General features: G+C 43.9%; 1 protein-coding gene across 1 annotated transcript in view; it reads right to left on the reverse strand.

Moving 5' to 3' along the window:
* Nucleotides 1-22,470, reverse strand: part of Nlrp8 (NLR family pyrin domain containing 8) — a 56,833-nt gene that overhangs the window by 31,704 nt on the left and 2,659 nt on the right. The window contains exons 2-5 of the mRNA XM_013354506.1: nucleotides 17,932-19,522; nucleotides 10,270-10,446; nucleotides 3,301-3,453; nucleotides 342-512 (exon numbers count right to left, since the gene is read on the reverse strand). Of these exons, the coding sequence (XP_013209960.1) occupies nucleotides 342-512; nucleotides 3,301-3,453; nucleotides 10,270-10,446; nucleotides 17,932-19,522 (2,092 nt within the window). The remainder of the gene's footprint in view (nucleotides 1-341; nucleotides 513-3,300; nucleotides 3,454-10,269; nucleotides 10,447-17,931; nucleotides 19,523-22,470) is intronic.

The raw sequence follows: 22,470 nt of genomic DNA on the forward strand, positions 1-22,470 counted from the left end.
ACACACACACACACACAGAATATAAATGCATGCATGTATTCAGCTCACTTTCTCTTCTTTCATAGGACCCAAGTCAAGGGAATGGTAATACCCATTTTCAGTCTGAGTCTTCCTAAATCAATGAGCTCAATCAGACAATCTCCCACAGACATGCCCAAAGGCCCACTATCTGATCTAGACAGTCACTCATTGAGAGTCTCTTCTCAACTGACTACACATTATAGAAAAACTAAATCATCACAATACTTAACATACCGCATAAGTGAATCCATAGTAGAGTCTCCTGATCACCCCCTCCTAATCCCCCCAGAGTTTCAGGAAGAAAATCCTTGCAGACTTACACCAGTCTTTGCAAAGGACACATTAAATGTTCCAAAGCATTCCAGATATGCCTCGATCCTTCATCCTTCAAGTCATTCTCTGCCAGACTCAGGTGGGTCAGCAGCTTACTGTGGCTGAGAGAGAGGGCAATTTCTTGACAAGAGTCCTCAGTGAGGTTGCAATTCTCCAGCCTGTGAAGAGAAATGCACAGGCAAGGGACAGTTTTTAATGTACATGCATATAATATATGTTATATAGTATACATATATACACATATAAATATAAATCTATTTATTTATTTTACTTCCTGGGCGAAGTTTCCCTTCTTTCTTCTCCTCCCTGTCTCTCTCCCAACCCCCTATGTTTCTACTTCTCCCATCAAGTCCTCCCCTGTTTCTGTTTAGGAAAGGACAGGTCTCCCATGAGGACCAACAAAACATGGTATATCAAGTTGCAGTAAGACTAAGCTCCTCCCGTGTATTGAGGCTGAACAAGGTGACCCAGTATGAGGAGCAGGATCCTAAAAGTCAGTAAAGGAGTCAGAGACAGCCTCTGTTCCCATTATTAGAAGTCCCACAAGAAGACCAAGCTACACGATTGTAACATATATACAGAGGGCCTAGGTCAGTCCTGTGCAGGCTCCCTGGTTGTTGGTTCAGTCTCTGTGAGCTCCAATGAGCCCAGGTTAGTTGATTCTGTGAGATTTCTTATGGTACCCTTGATCAGTCTGGCACCCACATGGTGGCTCACAACCATTAACTCCACATCCAGGGAATTCACTGCTGCTTTCTGACATGCATGTTGCTTGCATGCAGACATATATGCAGGCAAACACTCAAGCATGTAAAATAAAGCTAAACAAATCTTTACAAAGAGGACAGCAAAGGTGACCGACTCAATGAGAGTTGACCCAGGAAGAGACACAATTCCAGATGTTAGAAATGGAAAGACATACCAAGTGTAGAGATCAGGGCTAACACGACAAATAGAAAGATTATTGGGCCAATGAGTTGGTTGGAAGGCAAAGATTCTTGCTGTCAAGCTCAATTAGTTGAGTTAGAGTTTGGGATCAGCATAGTGTTGGGGGAGAACTGACTCTTGCAAGTTGTCGCCAAACCTTCACATGTGCCATGATATGCGTGTGCGTGGGTACATACATATGCATGAGAAATACACATATAAAAAATAATTAAAAATAAGATCATTCAGAAAAATGACAGAAGTATCAATTAAAACAATAAAGTGCCATTTGCTGCTCAACAGGTTGACAAAACCTGACTAGAGTCAGCTGAGAATTTCAAGTCCTGGGAACTTTGCTATGCGTTGACGATAGGACTGGAAATGGGCATAGCCAGCCACAAAACCTTGCAGGCTGAAGACAAGCCCTCTTCAACTCTGAAATTCTGCTACTAAAATGTCCATTTAAAACCTGCTTGTGTGAGCCAGGAGGTGATGGCACATGCCTTTAATCCCAGCACTTGGGAGGCAGAGGCAGGCGGATCTCTGTGAGTTCGAGGTCAGCTTGGTCTATAAGAGCTAGTTCCAGGATAGGCTCCAAAGCTACAGAGAAACCCTGTCTCGAAAAACCAAACCAACCAACCAACCAAACAAACAAAAACACCAAACTAAAAAACCCAAAAACCAAAAACCTATGATTAAAAAGGAAGGACAGCAGATGCCACCATCTGTGTAAAATGTTAGATAATAGAAACCCGTGTGCCTGTGTGCCATCCTGCTTAAGGATAAGTGTGTATAGTTCTGCCATGGAGTTAAAAGATTCTAGCCTGTTCAGTTGCATTCAAGACAGTTGATAGGCACAGAGAGGGGAGAACACAGTAATGATAATACTGTTTCGTTCATTGGATGGAGAACACACAGAGCTCATGATGATATGGTCTAGGGTATTAGGTATAAGTATATACCTTTCTCAGGGGTTCTATCGCCCTGAAGAAACAACATGATCACGGCAAGCATTTAATTGGGGCTGGCTTACAGTTCAGAGGTTCAGCCAGTTATCATCATGTTGGGGAACACAGCAGTGTGCAGGCAGTTATGGTACTGGAGAAGGAGCTGAGAGTTCTGCATCTTGATCCATAGCAGGAAACAACTGGCTTGAGCTTCTGAGACCTCAAAGCTAGTGACACACCTATTCCAACAATGCCACACTCCCTATTGGCCTATGGGGGACATTTTATTCAAACCACTGCAATACCCTTAAAAAGATTAATTTTATTTTTAAGTTATGCATATATGTCTGCATGGGGGGATGTGTACAAGAGTTCAGGTGACAATACTGGCCAGAAAAGGTTATTGGATCCTCTGGAGTTGGAGTTAAAGGCTCTTTTGAGCTACTCTACATTGGTAGCTAGAGGCTGATCTTGGCTCTTCTGCTAGAATGGCAAGTTCTCTTAACTGTTGAGCCCTAATCAACAGGGTAGTTTTCTATCACTTTGATAAATTCCTGTATCCAAAAGCAACTTGGGGAGGGAAGGGCTTATTTCACCTTATACCCTCCAGCCCGTCATCCAGGCAAGTCAGGGAGGGACCCCATGTTGGAATGTTGCTTACTGGCTTGCTTCCCATGGCTTGTTCAGTCTGCTTTCTTATAGACCCCAGGACCATCTGCTCAGGGTTGGGCATAGTGGAGTGGGATCACACATCAATCACTAATCAAGAAAGTGCCCTACAGACTTGCCTATGGGCCAATCTGATGAAGGCATTTTTTTCTTCCTGGAGTTGTCTAGATTTGTGTCAAGTTGACAAAATCAGCCAGCACAGGTATTCCTTATCTTGTGCTCCCTCCCTCTGTCACACTTCTTCAGTTTTCGTGGATGTTCATTTGTATACCCACACAATCGCATCAACCATAAGACTGACACCTGTTAAATACATCTACCTTCTCCCATTGTGGCACAGGATTTCTTTAGGGATGCCCTGGAGCTACTAAATGATAACAACAGGAAGAGAATTTAAACTTACATCAGTTCCCTGAGGTAACTCAGCAGCAGGTACTTCACCCCAAAAATGTTTGGGGAGCTTGCTGTCAGTAGCACAGCCTTCAGGTGCGAGTTCCTTTGAAGATTGCTGGTAAGCAGAATCCAGTCTATAAAGGTGGCCTCACAGTTCTTCAGCCTAGAGATGACACACAGAGATGGCAAGCCTTACTCCTGGAGGAAATGGTAACCCCAAAGACCCTTCCCTCTACCTCATATTCTTCCTCAAGGAAGGATAACTCTAGGAGTTAGTTCTAGCTTCTCAGCCGTAAACTGGAGGAGACTCCAACCAGCCGAGCAGCCGAGTAGCCTGGAAGGGAACTCTCTAGCGCACTGAGTTCCCAGGAGCTGTGCAGTGAGGTCTAAGGTGCCAGATTCTTAGGTGGGCTTTCAGTGATAAAACTGGCTTTGCAATGTCTTGCTCCTATAAGTAGCCCCTCACCTATACAGCTGTAAGTAACTCTGATAAACTCATTGGCTCACTGAGTTGGACTTCAGTGCTATTGTTATTTTGGTTTGCTGTCAGTTCCCTGTTTGGGGTAAATTGATATTTGTTCATCGCTCCCAGGAGCAGGGTCATATATCAGAGGAGCCAAGGAGGAAATGTGCGGAGAGCATATTACGTGCTATGTGAAAATGTGCAATCCTGCATCGTGCACAGCAAATGCATGCCAGTAAGAACTTAGGAAAAGAAGTCAGAGAGACGACACAGTGGTTAAGAGCACTGCCTGCTCTTGCACAGGACCTGGGTTCAGTTCCCAGCACCCACTGTAGTGCCAAGAGAGCTGGTGCCCTCTTCTGGTTCCTAAGGGTACTGCCTGCATGTGGCACACATATACATATGTAGATAAAAGATCCAAACACATAAACAAATCTAAACATTTTTACAAAAGAAAAGAAATCTAATAAATATGCAAAAAAATGAACAACAGAGCTAACGTGAGCCAACGATTCCATTTCTGGGCATTATCCAAGGTAAATCTCATCAGATTATACTGCTAAAGTTGAATAAAGCTAACGGTAGCTGGATATGAGGAAGCCAGGCTGGCACAGAGCCCTGACCATTCATTCTGCAGAGACCACCCATCCATGTGCTACCACCAATTCCAGCCTCTGCCTTTACCTTACACACTGGGGTGATTCAGTACTATACACAGGGATTTCACGGCCTCCTCCCCCAGTTTTGTGTGCTCTGTTCCCAGCTGTCTCAGATACTGGTTTTCACTGAAAACACGGAATAAGTTTTTATGCAACATGCGACTCACATCCATCAAACTGGATGACGAAGCAGTACCCTGTTACCAAGGGACTTCAGTGATCTTCGTGTGTGTGTGTGTGTGTGTGTGTGTGTGTGTGTGTGCAGCACTGGATGCCTCCCCCAATTACTCTCTACCTTATTTTCATAAAGATTTTATTTTCACTCATGTAAGAATGCGTGTGGTTATGGGTACGTTCACCAAGTGTTTGCAGGGATCCCAGGAGGCCACCAGGGAGCATCAGATTCCCCATGCAGCTAGAGCTCCTGGCACTGAGTCACCCAGTGTGGGTGCTGACAACTGAACTTTAGTCCTCTGTGAGAAGCAACCACTCTTAACTGCTGATCCACCGCTCCAGCCCTTCTAACTGATTTGTTTCTTTGTTTGTTTTGGATTTTTTTTTCAAGACAGAGTTTTTCTGTGTAGCCCTGGCTGTCTTGGAACTCACTCTGTAGACCAGGCTGGTCTCAGTTTGTCTCAAGGTGTATCACCACCACCCAGCCTAACTTTTCTTTTCTTTTCTTTTTTTTTTTTGAGATAGTGTCTTTCATCGAACTTAGAGTTCACCAGTTTGTGCAGACAGACTGGTCATTGAGCTCCAAGGATCTCTGGGATTATTTTTAATAGTAATAATAATATATAATAATCCTACGGGTGCCAGGGATTTGAACTCAGGTAGTCATGCTTTCAGGACAGGCACGTTACAGACAGACCTTTCTCCTCTGTCCTCTCCTATACCATTTCTGTGGTCATCAGACCACAAACATGCCAGCTGATGCGACAGGAAGGGTCTTGGGAGGCAAACAGGTGATTTAGATCAGAGTCACTTAAGACCGGCACAAAGGAGGCAGTCACTCAGTGCTGTGACTGAAAACGGTGAGTAGGAACGAATAGCTTAGAGAAAGCATGTAAGATGCTTCGTGCACCTGCTCTCATCTCTTCCTCCAGACTCCTCAGTGGGAAGACCTTGCATAAGTTGTTCAGTGAGTATGGGACATTTTCTCCTTGTGGTATGTGTGCAAATTGCCCTACATGATCCCAGCAAAGCACCCAGCATCCTTTTGTGTGTTTGCCTGTGTGAGCACCTGTGTATGGAGGCCAGAGGTTGATGCTGAGTGGTGTCCTTGATCATGCTCCATTTTTTTTTGAGACAGGGTTTCTCTGTGTAGCCCTGGCTGTCCTGGAACTCACTCTGTAGACCAGGCTGGTCTCGGACTCATAGAGATCCGCATGCCTCTGCCTCCCTCAGTGCTGGTATTAAAGGTGTGTGCCATCACTGCCTGGTGCCATATTTTTAAAACATAGAACCCTTTACTAAGCCTGGAGTTTACTGATTGGCTAGACTAGCTGCCTAGAGGGCCTAGTCTCGCTTCTGTTTTCCAGTGCTGGGATTATAGGCATGCCTGGCCCTGCCTGGTTTTTATGTCGGAGCTGGGACTTGGAACTGAGATCTTTGTGGTTGTGTAGCTAACACTTTCGTGACTGAGCCAGCTCCCCAACTCCCTCAGCATCCTTCTTGTGCTATGGTAGGCACTCAGTTCACGGGAGCCAATAATAGCGATTGTAACAGAAGAAAAGGCAGTCAGATACTGGCCAAGGCCTACGTGAGGCTTAATGTTTTGTTTTAAGGAAAAATCAGTGGTTTGTTTATATGATAAATGGTTACTTTCTGGATCTTGAAAGCACCAGGGATTGGGTGTACAGTTTAACAGATAAAAGAACTATGGGGTTAGGTCTTTTTGATTAAAAAATACTGTGTGTGTGTGTGTGTGTGTGTGTGTGTGTGTGTGTGTGTGTGCTGACAGAGGCCAAAAGGGGGTGTTGGATTCTCTGGAGCTAGAGTGACAGACTGTTTTGAGGGCTCAATACGGGTGTTGGAAATCAAACTCAGGTCCTTTGCAAGAGCAGCAAGTGATCTTAACCATTGTGCCATCTCTCCAACCCCAGAGCTAGATTTTTAAAAAATTTAATTCTTAGAGACAAGGTCTCATAAATCTCAGGTTGGCCTTGAACTTACTATGTAGTCAAAAATGACTTTTAACTCCTCCTCCTCTTGCTGATACCCTCCAAGTGCTACAATTACAGTGTGTGCTGCCCCATCTTGAGTGTGTGCAGTGTGTGCTGCCCCATCTTGAGTGTGTGCAGCTTTAGTCCAGTTCTTGATACCCATAGCTCTGCAATCCCATGCCTTATCTTTTATTTTCATCCGTGAAATGGGGTTCCAATTTAGCGTAGTTGTGAGTTTTAGGAGTGCTCCAGATAGGCAGGAACTATGCCATAAAACTTTGCTGCTACAGTTTGTGTGAGCGAGGGTTGATGTGATTGTTCAGTAAAGGCACTTGCTGCCAAACTTGATGAGCTGAGTTTGAACCCAGATCAGAGATGGGGAAGGAGAGAACTGACTCCAAAAGGCTGCTCTCTGTCCTCCATATGTGCACATGCGTGTGCACACTTACACACACACACTCTTGCACACACACTCTCTCGAACACACGCACACACACAGTATAGTTTGTATGACTGAAAATGAAGTCATGGTGATGCTCCTGCCCATTTCCCTGGTTGTCTATGTATGGATTTATATAGGATGGAATGAAAGATGAAACGTTTGGGGGCCAGGGATACATGCATTTCCCATTATAACAGCTTGCTAAGCTGGAACCATGATCTATTTCATCCTATCTCCTCCTCTGGGACGATCTCATGCTTGCCAGCGCAGCTCCTTGGCAACCACATGCAGGCAGCTGCTGCTGCTGGTGCAGAAAAGGCAGGGTGTAGGGATGGGAGATGAGCTCTTCAACTGCTAGGGGGCAGCAGTGTTCTCTAAATGGGTCGTTGATCTCAGACTTGAAATTCTTCGTTTGTGTGTGTGCATGTGTGCGTGTGGGTGTGTTGTGACAGTAAATGCACGTAAGGGTGTGCTCACAGAGGACAGAAGGGGCACTGGCCTCTCTGGAGCTAGAGTTACAGGCATAACAAGTTCTAGAATGATACGCTCCTTCTCTTGGGCATGGTTCTGTGGGCTCTACTGTGGAACTATTTTAACCTTGTCATCGTTATATCATTATTAGCCTTGAAAATGTATTATTATTATTAAAATGTATATAATAATAGTAGTAGTAGTAATTTTTGTTTTTTGAGGTAGGATCTCACTCCCCTGGCTGGTCTGTAATTCATCATGCAGAACAGGCTGGCCTCTAGCTAATAGAGATCCACCTGCCTATACATCTTGAATGCTGAAATTAAAGATATATACTACCACACCTAGCTTTTGTTATTATTTTATTATTATTATGTATGTTTGCATTCATGTGTGTTGAGAGTGCCAGTGTGTGCATGTGTGTTGAGTGTGTGAGTCTGTGTGCATGCTTGTGTTGAGTATGTGTGTTGAATGTGTGTGCTTATGTGTTGAGCATTTGTGTGTGGTGCATGTGTGTTGAGTGTGTGTGTGTTGAGTGAGTGTGTGATGCATGTATGCACAAATGCAGGTACCCACAGAGGCCAGGAAAGAACATCTAATTCCTTGGTGCTGGAATTGTAAGTAGTTGTGAACTGTCCTGTCTGATATGGGTTTTGGTGACTAAACTCAGGTCTTCTGTAAGATCAGTACAGCTCTTCCCTGTCACAAGCCCACAAGCCTATATAGTGAATGTATAGTGGACAGACCAATAGACAGATAAGTATATACGGGAATATATATATATATATATATATATTACAGACACTCCATACAGAGAACCCAATGGCAGAGTTTTGGGAACACTTGTCTTTTGGATAAGTTGCTGTCAATTCTGTAAAAACAGAATTGTGAAGCCTTGACTCTTTTCCCCTTCAAAATGGAATTCATTCCCAAAATACCTCAGCCTAGTAACTTCCTCCTGTACAGGCAATGGAGTGACTGGGCCTTAGAGTGCTGACATTCACATTTTGTTCTAAATAGTTAAATCTACATAAAGTCACCCCCCCCCCACACACATAATTACCTTTGCTAATAGATCACGTAGAAATTTCAAAAAGAGAGGAAGACAGGGTGCCCGCCCTTACTGACAAACAGGAGATTGGGGGAAGGGGGGGAAGGGGAGTGGGCGAGTCCAGGGTTCAGGGCTGTCTAGTGTTCTTCTTTAATGGTTTGGAATGTCAGCTATTTCCCCTTGGACGCTGGCCCTTCCTGGGTGGTGTCACCTTTTCTTGGAGCTGCTTTGCCACGTTCTACCTGTTATTTTGTGATTCTCAAATGCATGTTGATTTCATTGTTTTTGTCTATGAAAAAATTTAAGCTATTTAAAAACCAGGTGGACATCATCCCTTCTCTCTGCGTCTTCACCCAAAGAATAAAGAACATGCAGAGGTAACATGCTTGAGTTAATTTATTTACCCTGAGATCTTAGGAGTCAGATTTTCGCTTGCTGTACGTGTCCTGCTCCGAGCCCTGACGTGGTGCTGAGGCTGGTACTCAAGACCCCTGTCACTTCCCCACTGAGCCACTGCTCCAGCCCCCATTATCATCCTTTTATGGATGTGGGCACACTGGCACACAACAGAGTATATTAGCAGAAACCCAGTATTCCATTGTACCATCTGTGCCCTGGGCATTCATGGACCCAGCCACTGGCAAGATAGGAACTGATGTGACTTCTGGCTCCCAAGTATACGGTTTCAATCACCCCCCAGCTCAAATTCACTTTCTGGGAACACAGTAATCCTCCCACGGAAAGCTGAACATGGCACACCCTTCATACATGAATGGGTGAAAAGAAATGAGGCACACGTACAACTGCAGGCTACGCAGCTTTCAAGAGGGGCATCACGGCTGGGGAGATGACCCAAGCAAAGACCTGAGTTCAGATCCCCAGCACTTGAATGGGAAGTAGGGTATTTATAACCCCAGTGCTTTAGAGAAAGAAACAGGGGGATCTCTGGGACTTTTGGCAAGCCAGCCTAGATGAATGAGCAAGTTCTATGTTCGGCAAGAGACCCTGCTTCAAAAAAAGAGGGAGGAAACAAAAAAAGATCCAACATTGACCTCTGGTCTTCACACTCACATACACACACACACACACACACACACACATACATACACATACACAATTTATGCATACAACAACAAAAGAAAATATGTATGAAAATGCCATAATGAAACACACTACAAATATAAAGCATTGAGAGCCACTAAAAATGATGCATTGACGAAAAAACATAGCTCAGTGTGTGTATTTCTTGCCCATAGAGTGGGAAATAGGAGAAGGAATAAGAAAGTTAAATGGAAATAGATATTTCCATGGGCTTCCTTCCAGCCAGGAAGTGGTCACTATTCTCTGGGATACACTTGTGTTTGATACTTGTAGGGATTTGAATTTGAAATTTGAAACCGTATAGGTTTGTGTTTGAACACTTGGTTTGTGGTTGGTGGTGCCCTTTGGGAAGGTTATGGAACTTTTAGGAGGTGGAGCCTCACTGGAGAAAGTACATCACTGGAGGCGGGCTTTAAGGTTTCATAGCCCAGACCCTCTTGTTCTCTTGCTCTTTCCTATGCGTGTGGTTGAAATGTACATGTCTTCCAGTTCCTGCACTGTGCCCTTCCTTCCTCCATGTTGCCCAGTCTTCCCCTGGCATGATGGGCTCTAGGCTGGATTTGTGTCCGTGCATTTTTTGTTGCCATAGTAACAGAAGAGTAAACAAACATGGAATACAGTACTCACTGTAACCTTTGCACTTTACACTGGGGCCTCTGCAGGGTGGTAGTGATTATCTGTATGAACAGGGCCTCCAGGATGCTGTCAGTCACCATCAGCACTTCCAGGTCTTTATTTGTTTCTGTTTCAAACACGGAGCAGATATCTTCCCACCAGCTGAAGACGATCTTATTCTCTCTCAGTCTGAGTGAAAGCAAGGAAAAAAAAAAAAAAGAAGGGTAAGGGCCAAAATTGACATTAAACTCAAGGAAAATTCGAGTTTAAAGTTGAATAAGCAGCCTGGAAGCCTGCAGGCCGCTCCAGCCAGGGAAGCAGGTAGGCTAACTACAGACCTTCACCTCTCCTTCAGCTCCTCCAAAACCAGTTCCCCAGTCTTATCCATGGCTCAGTAGCAGACACCTGCTCCAGCCTCCCTCTCCCAATTCCGAGTGGCTCAAACAGATCTTCCTCCAGACTCACCTGCTCCCGTTCAATGCTTCATGCCAGCTTCCAGCTCCAGCAGCCAGGCAGGCATTCTCAGGGAGTCCGCAGACTACTCTGGCCAGCCAAGCTGGAGCTAGCTGAAAACCTTCACCTCTCTCTCCATTCCTTCAAGTTCAAACCCCTAGTTTCATCCACAGCCCTGTAGCAGACCTGCCATGACCCCGCCTCACTCTCTGCCCCCATTTCCAGGGGACCCACTTTTCTCCCCACTGCTCCCTCGCATGCTCCCCTTCCTTCCCTAACCACATCCCTAAGCGTCAGCTCCATTCTACCTGGACTCCCAGTGGCCACAGTGGCCCAGATGAATTTTCTGCTAAGCAACACACAGCCACCATATTCTCCTAAGAACCCGAGAAAGCAACCAGAAACCAGGAACAAAACACCCACCTGATAAAGACAAGAACAGATATTAGCACCTAGAATTACAGTCTTCTCAACCCTAGATGCCTAGATGCCAGCATAAAAATACAACCGTAACAACCAAGACAGTATGTCTTCACCAGAGCCCAGCAAGCCCTGAATATTCTAACATAGCTAAAGAACAATCAAAAGATCTTAACACAGCCTGTCTGAAGATGGTGCTGATCCTTAAAGAGGAAATAAAAATAAATCCCTTAAGGAAATCTATGAAAACACCATGGAAGGAGATGAATAAAACATTTCAAGCCCTGAAAATGGAAATAGAATCAATAAAAAAAATCGAACCAAGGAAAATCTAAAATAAAAACTATGGGAACTAATACAAGAACCCTAAAGGCATGCTTCACTGATGTGGGAAGGTCACATAAGCTAGCCAGGCAGCTGGGAGCCGGGTGGCAGGAAGCGGCCCTCTGCTCCTTCTACACTTCACCTAGAACACAAGAGACAGAAGATGGAATCACAGGCATTGAAGAGGCAAAAGAAGAAATGAAGACATCAGTCAAAAATGCTAAATCTAAAAGAATTCTGTCATAAGACATTCAGGAAAACTGGGACCTATGAAAAGAACTGTGATTGTTTGAAAAAGTGCAATCCAGACTTTATTTCAGTAATCCAGGATCCTCAGGACCCCTCCTACTGGAATCAACACTCCGCCTCCAAAGGGTAGCGCTACAAATAGACCCCAAGGGCAAAATGCACAGAAACCAGTGGCCATCACATGTCGATGCTGTTAAAGGGAAATTAGTGGCCCCGTGCAACCTGTGTGTGGAAAGAAGATCACTACAAGGCAACATGTTTTATAATGTTTAATGACATGATACAGCCCACCATTAAAAAATTTACTGCACGTGCAAAAAAAAAAAAAAGAAAAGAAAAATCTATGAATAACAGGGATAGAGGAAAGAGAAGAAACCCAAGTCAAAGGCAAAGAAAATATGTTCAAAAAAATCATAGAAGAAACTTTCCTAACCTAAAGAAAAAGATGATTATCAAGATACAAGAAACATATAGATCACAAAATAGAATGTACCAGAAAAGAAAGTTCCTTGGCACATAAAGGAAAAAATGAGACACTCCAAGATAAAACCAAATTTAAGCAATATCTATCTACAAATCTAGTCCTCCAGAAGGTGCTAGAAGGAACACTCCAACCTAAAGAGTTAACTACACCCCAAAAAAACACAAGGAATAAATAATACCAGACCAACAAATGAAAAGAAGGGAAGTGTGTGTGTGTGTGCGCATGCACACCCAAACACACACCCACACACCACACCACACCAAAATAAAAACAGGGATCAACAAACATTGCTCATTGATATCTCTCATCATCAATGGTCTCAGTTCCCTAATGAAAAGAGACTAACAGAATGGGTTAAAAAAACATGACCCATCCTTCTGCTGTAACCAAGAAACACACCTTAGCATCAAAGATAGACATCACCTCAGGGTAAAAGGATAGAAAAAGACATTCCAAACAAATTGATCTAAGAAGTAAACTGGTAGCTGGGCACATGCCTTTGATGCCAGCACGCAGGAGACAGAGGATTTTTATGAGTTCTAAACCAACCTGCCAGCCTGATCTCCAGAGGGAGTTCCAGGATAGTCAAAAATACACAGAGAAATGCTGTCTCAAAAAACCAAAAAAGATTATCACTGGATATTCACACTGATGAATATCTTGAATATCACCATAGAACCTTCATCTGGTGATGGATGGAGATAGAGACCAGAGACCCACATCAGAGCACTGGACTGAGCTCCCAAGGTCCAGTTGAAGAGCAGAAGAAGGGAGATGTTGAGCAAGAAAGTCAGGACTGTGAAGGGTTGGTCCACCCACTGAGACAGTATGCCTGATCTAATGGGAGCTCACTAAATCCATCTGGACTGGGACTGAATGAGCATGCGATCAAACCAGACTCTCTGAATGTGGCTGACAATGGGGGCTGACTGAGAAGCCATTGATAAAGGCACTGGGACTTGTTTCTACTGCATGTACTGGCTTTTTGGGAGCCTAGTCTGTTTGGATGCACACCTTCCTAGGCCTAGATGGACGGGGGAGGGCCTTGAACTTCCGACAGGAAGACTGGAGGGTGAGGGAGGAGGGTGGGGGAGTGGGAGGGGAATGGGAAGAGGGGAGGAAGTGGAAATTTTTGAATGAAAAAAAACAAAAAAGAAGATGATGAAGGAGGAGAAGGGAGAGTAGGAGAAGGAGGAGGAGGAGAAGGAGGAGAAGGAGGAGGAGGAGGAGGAGAAGGAGAAGAAGGAGAAGAAGGAGAAGAAGAAGAAGAAGAAGAAGAAGAAGAAGAAGAAGAAGAAGAAGAAGAAGAAGAAAGCTGATGTAGCCATTTTAATAGCTGACAGACTTCAACACAAATTTAACCAGAAGAGATACAGAAGGACAGTATAAACTCATTAGAAAAAATCCACCAAGTGGACATTGCAATTTTTAACATCTATGCCCCAAACACAAGGGCACCCCTCCCCCACACTCTTTTATTTCATAAAAGAAACACTACTACAGCTCAAACCCCATATTGACCTTCACACACTGATAGTGGGAGGCTTCAGTAGCCCACACTCATCAATAGACAGGTCATATAGACTGAATCCAAAGAGAGAAATGCTGGAGTTAACAGACATCATAAACCAAATGGACCGAACAAATATTTACAGAACATTTCACCCAAGCACACACGCACACACACACATACCTCCTTCTCAGCATCTTCTCAGCATCTCATGGTATTTTCTCCAAAATCGACCATGTACTCAATTACAAAGTAAGTCTCAACAGATACGAGAAGACTGAAACAGCCCCCTGCATCCTGTCAGACCACTGGGGATTAAGGTTGTGTAGCAACAACAGAACAACAGAAAGCTTACAAACCCATGAAAACTGAACAACTCACTACTGAATGAAAAATCGATCAAGACAGAAATTAAAAAAGACTTCCCGGAATTGAGTGAAAATGAACACACAACATACCCACACTTATAGGACACAATGGAAGCAGTTCAGGAGGCAAGTTCATAGGAAAAGTGCTTCTATTTAAAAAAAAATGGAGAGATCTCATATTAGTAACGTAACAGCACATTTGAAAACTCTAGAACAAAAGGGAGAAACCACATCCAGAAGGAAAGAACTGAAAGAATCAATCTCAGGGCTGAAATCAATAAAATAGAAACAACAACAACAATACCCAATAAAAAGAATCAATGAGGGGGCTGGAGAGATGGCTCAGTGGTTAGGAGCATTGCCTGTTCTTCCAAAGGTCCTGAGTTCGATTCCCAGGAACCACATGGTGGCTCACAACCATCTGGAATGAGGTCTGGTGCCCTCTTCTGGCCTGCAGACATGCACACAGACAGAATATTGTATACATAATAAATAAAAAAAAAAGAATCAATGAAATAAAAAATTGGTTCTTTGATTAAAATTGATAAGATTGACAAACCTTAATACAAATTAACTACAAGGTAGAGAAAGGATATTCAAGTTAACAAAATTAAACATGAAGAGGGGGAATTATATGGACATATTTTTAAAAACCTGTTCTCTACCAAATGGGAAAATCTAAAAGAAATGGATAATTTTCTTGATACATACAGCTTACAAAAGTTAAATAAAGATTATATAAATAATTTAAATAGACGTATAACCTCTAGTGAAACAGAATCAGTCACTAATTATCCCAAACCAACTAACCAACCAACAAACAAACAACCCCCCCCCAAAAAAAACCCCAGAGCTAGATGGTTTCAGAGGAGAACTCTATCAGAATTTGAAAGGAGAGTTAATGCCAATACTCCTAAAATTATTAAACAAAATAGAAACAGAAGGAACATTGCCAGATTCACTTTATGAGGACACAGTTAACTTGATACCCAAATGGAGTAAAGAATCAACAAAGAGAACAAAGAGAATTGCAGACCAATCTCCCTCAAAACATAGATACCAAAATGCTCAAAAAAAATACTTAAAAACTGAATCAAAGAACACATCAAAAATATCATTTACCATGATCAAGTAGGCTTCATATCGAGATGTAGGGATGGTTAAACACACAAAAATCAATATAATCCACCATATAAACAAATTGAAAGAAAAAATCACATGATCATCTGATTAGATGCTGAAAAAAGTCTTTGACTAAATCTAACACCCCTTCATGATAAATGTCTTGGAGAGAACAGGGATACAAGGAACAGACCTAAACAAAATAAAGGCAATATACAGCAAACCTATAGCTAAAACCAAATTAGATGGAGAGAAACTCAAAGCAATTCCAGGAAGAAGAACAAGATAAGGTTGTCCATTCTCTCCATGCCTAATAAATATAGTACTTGAAATATTAGCCAAAGCAATTAAGACAATCGAAGGAAATCAAGAGGATACAGACTGGAAAGGAAGAAATCAAAGTATCTTTATTTGAAGATGGTATGATAGTGTACACCCTAAAAATTCCAGCAGGGAACTCCAACAACTGATAAACACTTTCAGCAAGGTAGCTCAATACAAAATTAGCTCACGTAAGCCCTGCTATATACAAGTGAAAAATGGACTAAGAAAGAAATCAGGGAAACAGCTTTCATGATAGCCTCAAACACTATAAATATCTTGGGGGCAACTCTAACCAAGCATGCATGATAAAAACTTTAAAAGACTCAAGAAAGAAGTTGAAGATGACTTCAGAAAATGAAAAGATCTCCCATGTTCATGGATTGGTAGGATTAATATAGTAAAAATGGCCACCTTACCAAATGTAATCCCCATCAAAATCTCAACATAATTCCTCACTGAACTTTAAAGGACAATTTTCAGCTTTGTATGGAAACATACACACAAAAAACCCAGGACAGCTAAAACAACTCTGGATAATAAAAATACTGCAGGAAGTATCACTAACCCCAATTTCAAATTCTAATAGCATGGTATCGGCCCCAAAACAGACACAGCGGGCAATGGAATGGAATTGAAGCTCTAGAGATAAATCCACAAATACACAATGGGAAAAGCAGAGATGGAACCCATACCTGGCATTGCTTGGGTGACTAAGAACCAGAGACTAGATAGCCCAGAGACCTAGGATAAAACCACATCCCACTAGTCTAAAGCAAAAAAGAAGCAAAACAATGACTCCCAGTCCCACTCTGCTGTGCTCATAGATCAATGGCTTGCTCAGTCATCATCAGAAACGCGTCCTCCTGCAGCAGATGGGAGCAAATACAGAGACCCACAGCCAGACATTATGCAGAGAGTGGGAGATCTCAGAACACTCGGTCCTAAATGGGGCATCTTTATCAAATCCTTCCCTTCAGGGAGCAGGGAACCCTTAGGAAGAGGAGGTGAAAAGAATGTAAGAGCCAGAGGGGATGGAGGAACCAGGCGAACAAGGTCCTCTAAATCATCATGAGCAAAGCTCAGATGAGCTCACAGAGGCTGAGGTAGCACACACAGGGCCTGCATAGGTCTGCACCAGGTCCTCTGTGTACATAGTATGGCTTCCAGTTTAGTGGGTTTTATAAATGGGGTTCCTGAGTGTGTTTCTTGTGCCTTCTCTTGGGCTCTTTTCTTTTTACTGGTTTTGTTCAATTCCAACATATTTGCTTTTGTTTTCTCTTATATTATATTTTATCTTATTTTATTTTATTATTATCCCTTAGAAGCCTGTTTGTTCTAGAGGAGCAAAGGGAATGCATCAAGATGGAAGAGGGGGATTAACTGGGAGGTGGACAGGAACGGGAAATCATAATCAGGATATATTCTGTGAGAAAAAAAATCTATTTTCGCTGGGCAGTGACGGCACAGCTTTAATCCCAGCACTTGGGAGGCAGAGACAGGAGAATCTTAGTGAGTTCAAGGCCAGCCTGGTCTACAGAGTGAGTTTCAGGACAGCCAGGACTATTACATAGAGAAATCTAAAAAAAATGAGGAAACACAGGGCTGGCATTTGAGATAAAAGAACCAAGCCATGCCTTCAATGCCAGCATTCAGGAGGCTTCTAGAAGCAGGTGGATCTCTGTGAGTTCAAGGACAACCTAGTCTACAAAGTGAGTTCCAGGACAGCCAGGGTGAGAGAAAGAGAGAGAGAGAGAGAGAGAGAGAGAGAGAGAGAGAGAGAGAGAGAGAGAGAGAGGACTTTGTCTCAAAAAATTAAAACAAACCAAGACTAAACCACAAATAAGTTAGAAGAATCGTATAAACTAGAGAGCAGAAAGATTTGGGGTCTTCACTAGCCTAAACTAACATTGACTTAGCTAGATGGTTCAGTAGGGAATAGCACTTGCCACCACACCCTTCAACTTGAGTTCTACCCCTGCCACCCACACGCTGGAAAGGGAGACCTAACTCCTGCAAGTTGTCCCCTGGCCTCCACCCGTGCACCTGGTAGGCATGCACCCATCTCTACATTCAATAAATAAAACATAATTTAAAAACTACCCAAGTAGCTGTTAAAGAGTGTCTCAGAGACCTTGCTGCTCTTATAAAGGACCAAGTTTCGCTTCCCAGAACCCACATGTTGGTCCACAATCAACCCTAACCCCAGTTCCATGGGATCCAGTGCCTGCTTTTGGCCTCTTAGGGCACCAGACACCTGTGGTGTACAGACACACATGTAGGTAAAGCTTTCACATGCACCCAATAAAACCTAAATGGAAACAGAACAATAACCACAAGATCAGAACTCAACTGCTTCCCGCATTCCCAGGAGGTAGAAACCCTAGTGCGCAGCAGGCTACTACCAAAGACTAAACACTCACTGAGTGCTCTGGGTAGGATCTGCTGAGTCCGGCCAAAGGTCCTGGTAGAAGGCTCTCGACAGAGTCAGTTCTACTTTCTCCAAACCTCGGCAGCGCCTAAGGCAAAACGCAGACAGCTGAAGGTCCTTCAGGCTCCTGAGTTTCAAAAAGACTTTCTGGTAGCTTTCCAGGGCACTGCAGACAAAGCTCTCCTCCCCGATTTCGGTCAGGCAGGGGAAGAGCTGGGAGCAGTCATAGCATCCATAGTCATTCAAATGGGTTATCACACTTATGGCCTTCCTCTTGTTACCCAAGCCTATTCCGCACTTGAAGGACCTCATCACGATGCCAGCACACGCTTCATTTAAAAGACCAAATAAGAAAAGCCCCATCTGAGTCTCGCAGTTTTCTCTGGATCGCGACATTGCAATCAGATCCTGGATGCCCACTTGGCTCAGTGGGTGATAATATATAATTCTTTGGGGGAAAAAGAGAACATAAAACAGGGCGCCAAAAATCTCCTGGAAGATAAACAAGGCAAACACGTAACGGTCTCCTTTGTCTTTTAGCTTTCGAAGAATGTTCACTTGAAGGAAAGCGTCTATGGTGGCCTCATCCACCTTGACATGCTGAAAGTCCGTCTTATCAAACACACTCTTCAGGTCCCATACACCGTGGGCAGCCAGACGGCACACACCTTCCAATTGCTTTTGGTAATTACTGCCAGAAAGTTTCTTCCATATGGTTGGGAACAGGGTAGCCAGAAACAACACACACACAGATGTTGCATTTGGACAAGCCTCTGTGAGATTTACCATTTTCTGCATCAGTTTTCTTAGACAATGACACACCATCCAGCACACCACAGGGACCCGACACATGGACAAGAGAATGGTGTTTTTCATGGCAAAATCCACAACTTGATTCCTTTTCATTCTGTCTTTGAAATACGACCTGAGATAGTCGAGCGTTTCTGTCCTCCTAAATCCAGTCAGGGTGACGTGGGAGGGACGCTTGACTAACACTTTAACTCCTCTCCAGGAGGTCGGTCTCACCATGATCAGGAGTGTGGCTTCTGGAAGCATCCTTTTGCTTAACAAGCTGCTCAGGAGAACAACCCCAGGCAACTTCTGGTTCCAGTCTTCCACCAGATTAGCTGGTCTTGTGATGAGGGAAGATGTGAGCTCCTCAAAGCCGTCCAAAAGGAGCAGAAGTTGATCTGGTCTGGATAAAATCTTAGACACGAGAGCCTGAGACATAAGCCCTTGGCCCTCAATCAGCTCCGAGAAGCTGCGCTCTCTCACCCAGTTCAGCTCTCGGCAGTGGAAATAGAAAGCAAACTTAAATTTGTGTGCGTAGAACTTGTTTTGCGCCCACATCAGCATCGTCTTTCTGGCCAGCGTTGTTTTTCCGATACCAGGAATTCCATGGATGACCACTGTCTTAGGCTGTCTCCCCTGGGGGCTCCTGGGTAGGAAGAGACATGGCAAGATTGCATCGTGGTTTCTCACATTGATGTACAGAAAGTCTGCTTGGTTTCCAGGCCAGATGGTGGTGTCACACACAAGTAAGTTCTTTCCCATCACACGCAGTTTGTACTCCCTTATTTTATCTAGAATCATGAAGAAACACAGAAACTCCTTTAGAGTTGCTTAGAGCATTGGTAAAAAAGTACAGCTGTGTAAGTCTATGCCAGCCTCCATGGGATGTTTGAATTTCCTCTGGGAGCCCGTCTTCCCACCCTCAAGCCCTTGAACTAGATTGCAAGTCACATAACACAGAGATACAGCCACATGGCTATTCTTGACAGTGTTGTTCACAATAGTTCCATGATGGAACCACCCAAGCTAGGGTCTACCTACAGCAGGCATCTTAATTCATTCTTCCATCCCTCAGATTCTAGAGATATCAGAAAGAGGATTCTGGCAGGGGAAACGAAACAAAACAAATTACGCTAATGGGTAACAGATTCTCTCAATCAAATTGTATGAGGACACAGACACGGAGGGAGCTAAGGGCCAAAGGAAAGCATCTGATAGAGGTCGTCAGGCTACCACAATCTGTGGTTTCTGCAATATATATTCAATTAGCTATTGATTGAAATACTTTTGAAAGTTGTGTTTGTGCTGAACATGTACCTCCTTTTAAAGAATCAGCATCCCCAAACAATTCAACATAATGGTGATTGGCAAGACAGCTCAGTGGGGACAGTCTCATGCTGCCAAGGGTGATGACCCGAGAGTGAGACCTGGGAGAGAAGGGACGCCAGCAAATTGTCTTCTAACCTCCACATGCATGCTGCAGCATGCGCGCGTGTGTGTGTACATGTGCACACACACCACAACATAAACAAAAGAGAAACTCAATTAGTTATTTATAGAATTGACATTACAGTAGGTACCAAATGGGACATCTGAAGCACATATTCCCTTCCTCCAGGGTTCAGAGATCATTGAAGAAGATGAGGCAGAAAGATTGTAAGAGGAAGAGGTAGTGGATATCTGTAGTGGAAACATGTTTGTGTGGTTATATCGGGGCCATTGCACTCGTCAGCTCGCAAGAGACTGTGAGAGCACTCACAGAGCCTGCACAAGATCAAGCCAGCTCAAAAATCTCAGCATGGAAGGGGGAGGGGCTCATAAAATCCCACCCCTAGTTGAGAGCTATTGGCACCTGATGGCTGCTGGTGGAGGATAGCCAGTTTTCTTCAGGTGTGGTGCCCGAGAGGCTGCCTGTGTTCTGGTAGATGGCTCTTGTCTTAGGGAGGATTTTTACTGCTGTGAAAAGATGTCATGCCCATGGCAACTCTTCAATGAAAACCTTTAATTGAGGTGACTTGCTTACAGTTCAGAGGTTCAGCCCATTATCATCGGGATGGGGAGCACGGCAGCCTGCAGGCAGATGTGGTGCTGGAGCTGAGAGTCCTCTATCTGACTCAGAGGCAACAGGAAGTCGATCTGACTGTCATAATGAGTGAAGCTTGAGAAGAGAGACCGCCCCCACAGTGACACACTTTCTCCAAACAGGTCACACCTCCGATTAGTGCCACTCCCTTTGGGGGCCACTTTCTTTTAAATCACCACAGCTCTCTAGCAATGGACATATCAGAAGCACTAAGTGTACCCAGTGAGTTTGAAAAACGAGCAAGTGAAGTTAGGAGAGAAAAGTGACGTGAGGTTTGGGAGGACTGGAAGGGAGGGAAGGGAGGTAGATCTGATCAGACCACAACACATGCGTGTATGAAATTCTCAAGCAGCAAGGAAAGAGACAATCTGCTGACAATTTTAAGTGCACGGGACGGAGGTGTGGCAGTTAAGTGCAGATACTGTATCACTGCATATAAGAGACTTTAGCATCCGTGCATGCTGACAAACTCCCCTAAGATATCGAGGGATATCTACACTAGTTTTTCTTAACTAACTGGAGTTGTTTTTTTTCATTCACTGGCCCCAATTTGAGGAGTTTTGATGGAAGCATTGGAAAATATACCCTTAAACCGGTGTTCTTTAAATTAGCTGGGAATGAAGGCGGCTACTGTCAAGGGAGAGACTGTTCAGAACCAGCCTCTACAGAAGGCTGACCCATAAGGAAGGCAGAAAAGCATCTCTGATGATGGGTTTAGAGCTCCTGCATCCAGGTGGCCACGTGAGTCCACGAACACTATTTTTGCCTAAATTTTGATGAGTAGAAGAGAGACTACCCACTTTCACGTACAGTCTACACTGACGAGGCATCCGAGCTTCTTGCTCCAGCCCGAACCCCACTTTCACCAGACTGGCCCAGTGCTAGCACATACCGCATTCTTCTTTGGTCAGACTCAGCGGTGTTTTCCATAGATAGGAGTCCGTTGGTTCCCACGTAGGAAGAATGTCTGCAATGGATGGGAAAAGTGACTAGCCCATCAGAATGAACAGGGTCTAATGGACATTATTCTGGTAAACTGTCACGTGTGATTTAGGGTGACTGAGAAGTTGGCTCTGAAAGTGGGGTTCCTTTCTCTACACTCGAGACCTAAGCATATGTATGTCAGGTGTTCTCCAGAACCCTTTTTCTGTGGGAGGGGCTTTTTACTCTAATTCCATGACAGGGACAGAATAAAGCAGCTCAAGAATAAAAACACTACGTCCTCAAGAAGAGCTAGAAGGCGAGTCCCATTCAACAGAGGTTTATTGTTTTTCCCAGGATATGAAAGTGTCCGCAGTGGGAAATAGAAGTCCGGAACCCAGCCATCCATAGCTCAATTATGGAGAAAAGGCACCGGCATGAACCCCAGCTGACTGTGTTAACTTCTACAGTGGGTTTCTGCTGGATGTTGTAAGCTCCCGAGTCGATGACATCATCTCTATCTATTACTATTTTTCTTTTTGCTTGGAAGCCTCACCCAAGCGGGTTCTCTCCTCTGCTAGAGACTTGATTTCTGTCGGGAAGTCCAACTGACTGCCTTTTCATTCATTTATATTTCCTAAGCACCTTATATACAATCTAAAGGTAGTTTTAAAAAAATGAGAGAGAGAGAGAGAGAGAGAGAGAGAGAGAGAGAGAGAGAGAGAGGAGAGAGAG

The sequence above is a fragment of the Microtus ochrogaster genome, unplaced genomic scaffold (assembly GCF_000317375.1).
Source record: "Microtus ochrogaster isolate Prairie Vole_2 unplaced genomic scaffold, MicOch1.0 UNK47, whole genome shotgun sequence".
Classification (NCBI taxonomy): domain Eukaryota; kingdom Metazoa; phylum Chordata; class Mammalia; order Rodentia; family Cricetidae; genus Microtus; species Microtus ochrogaster.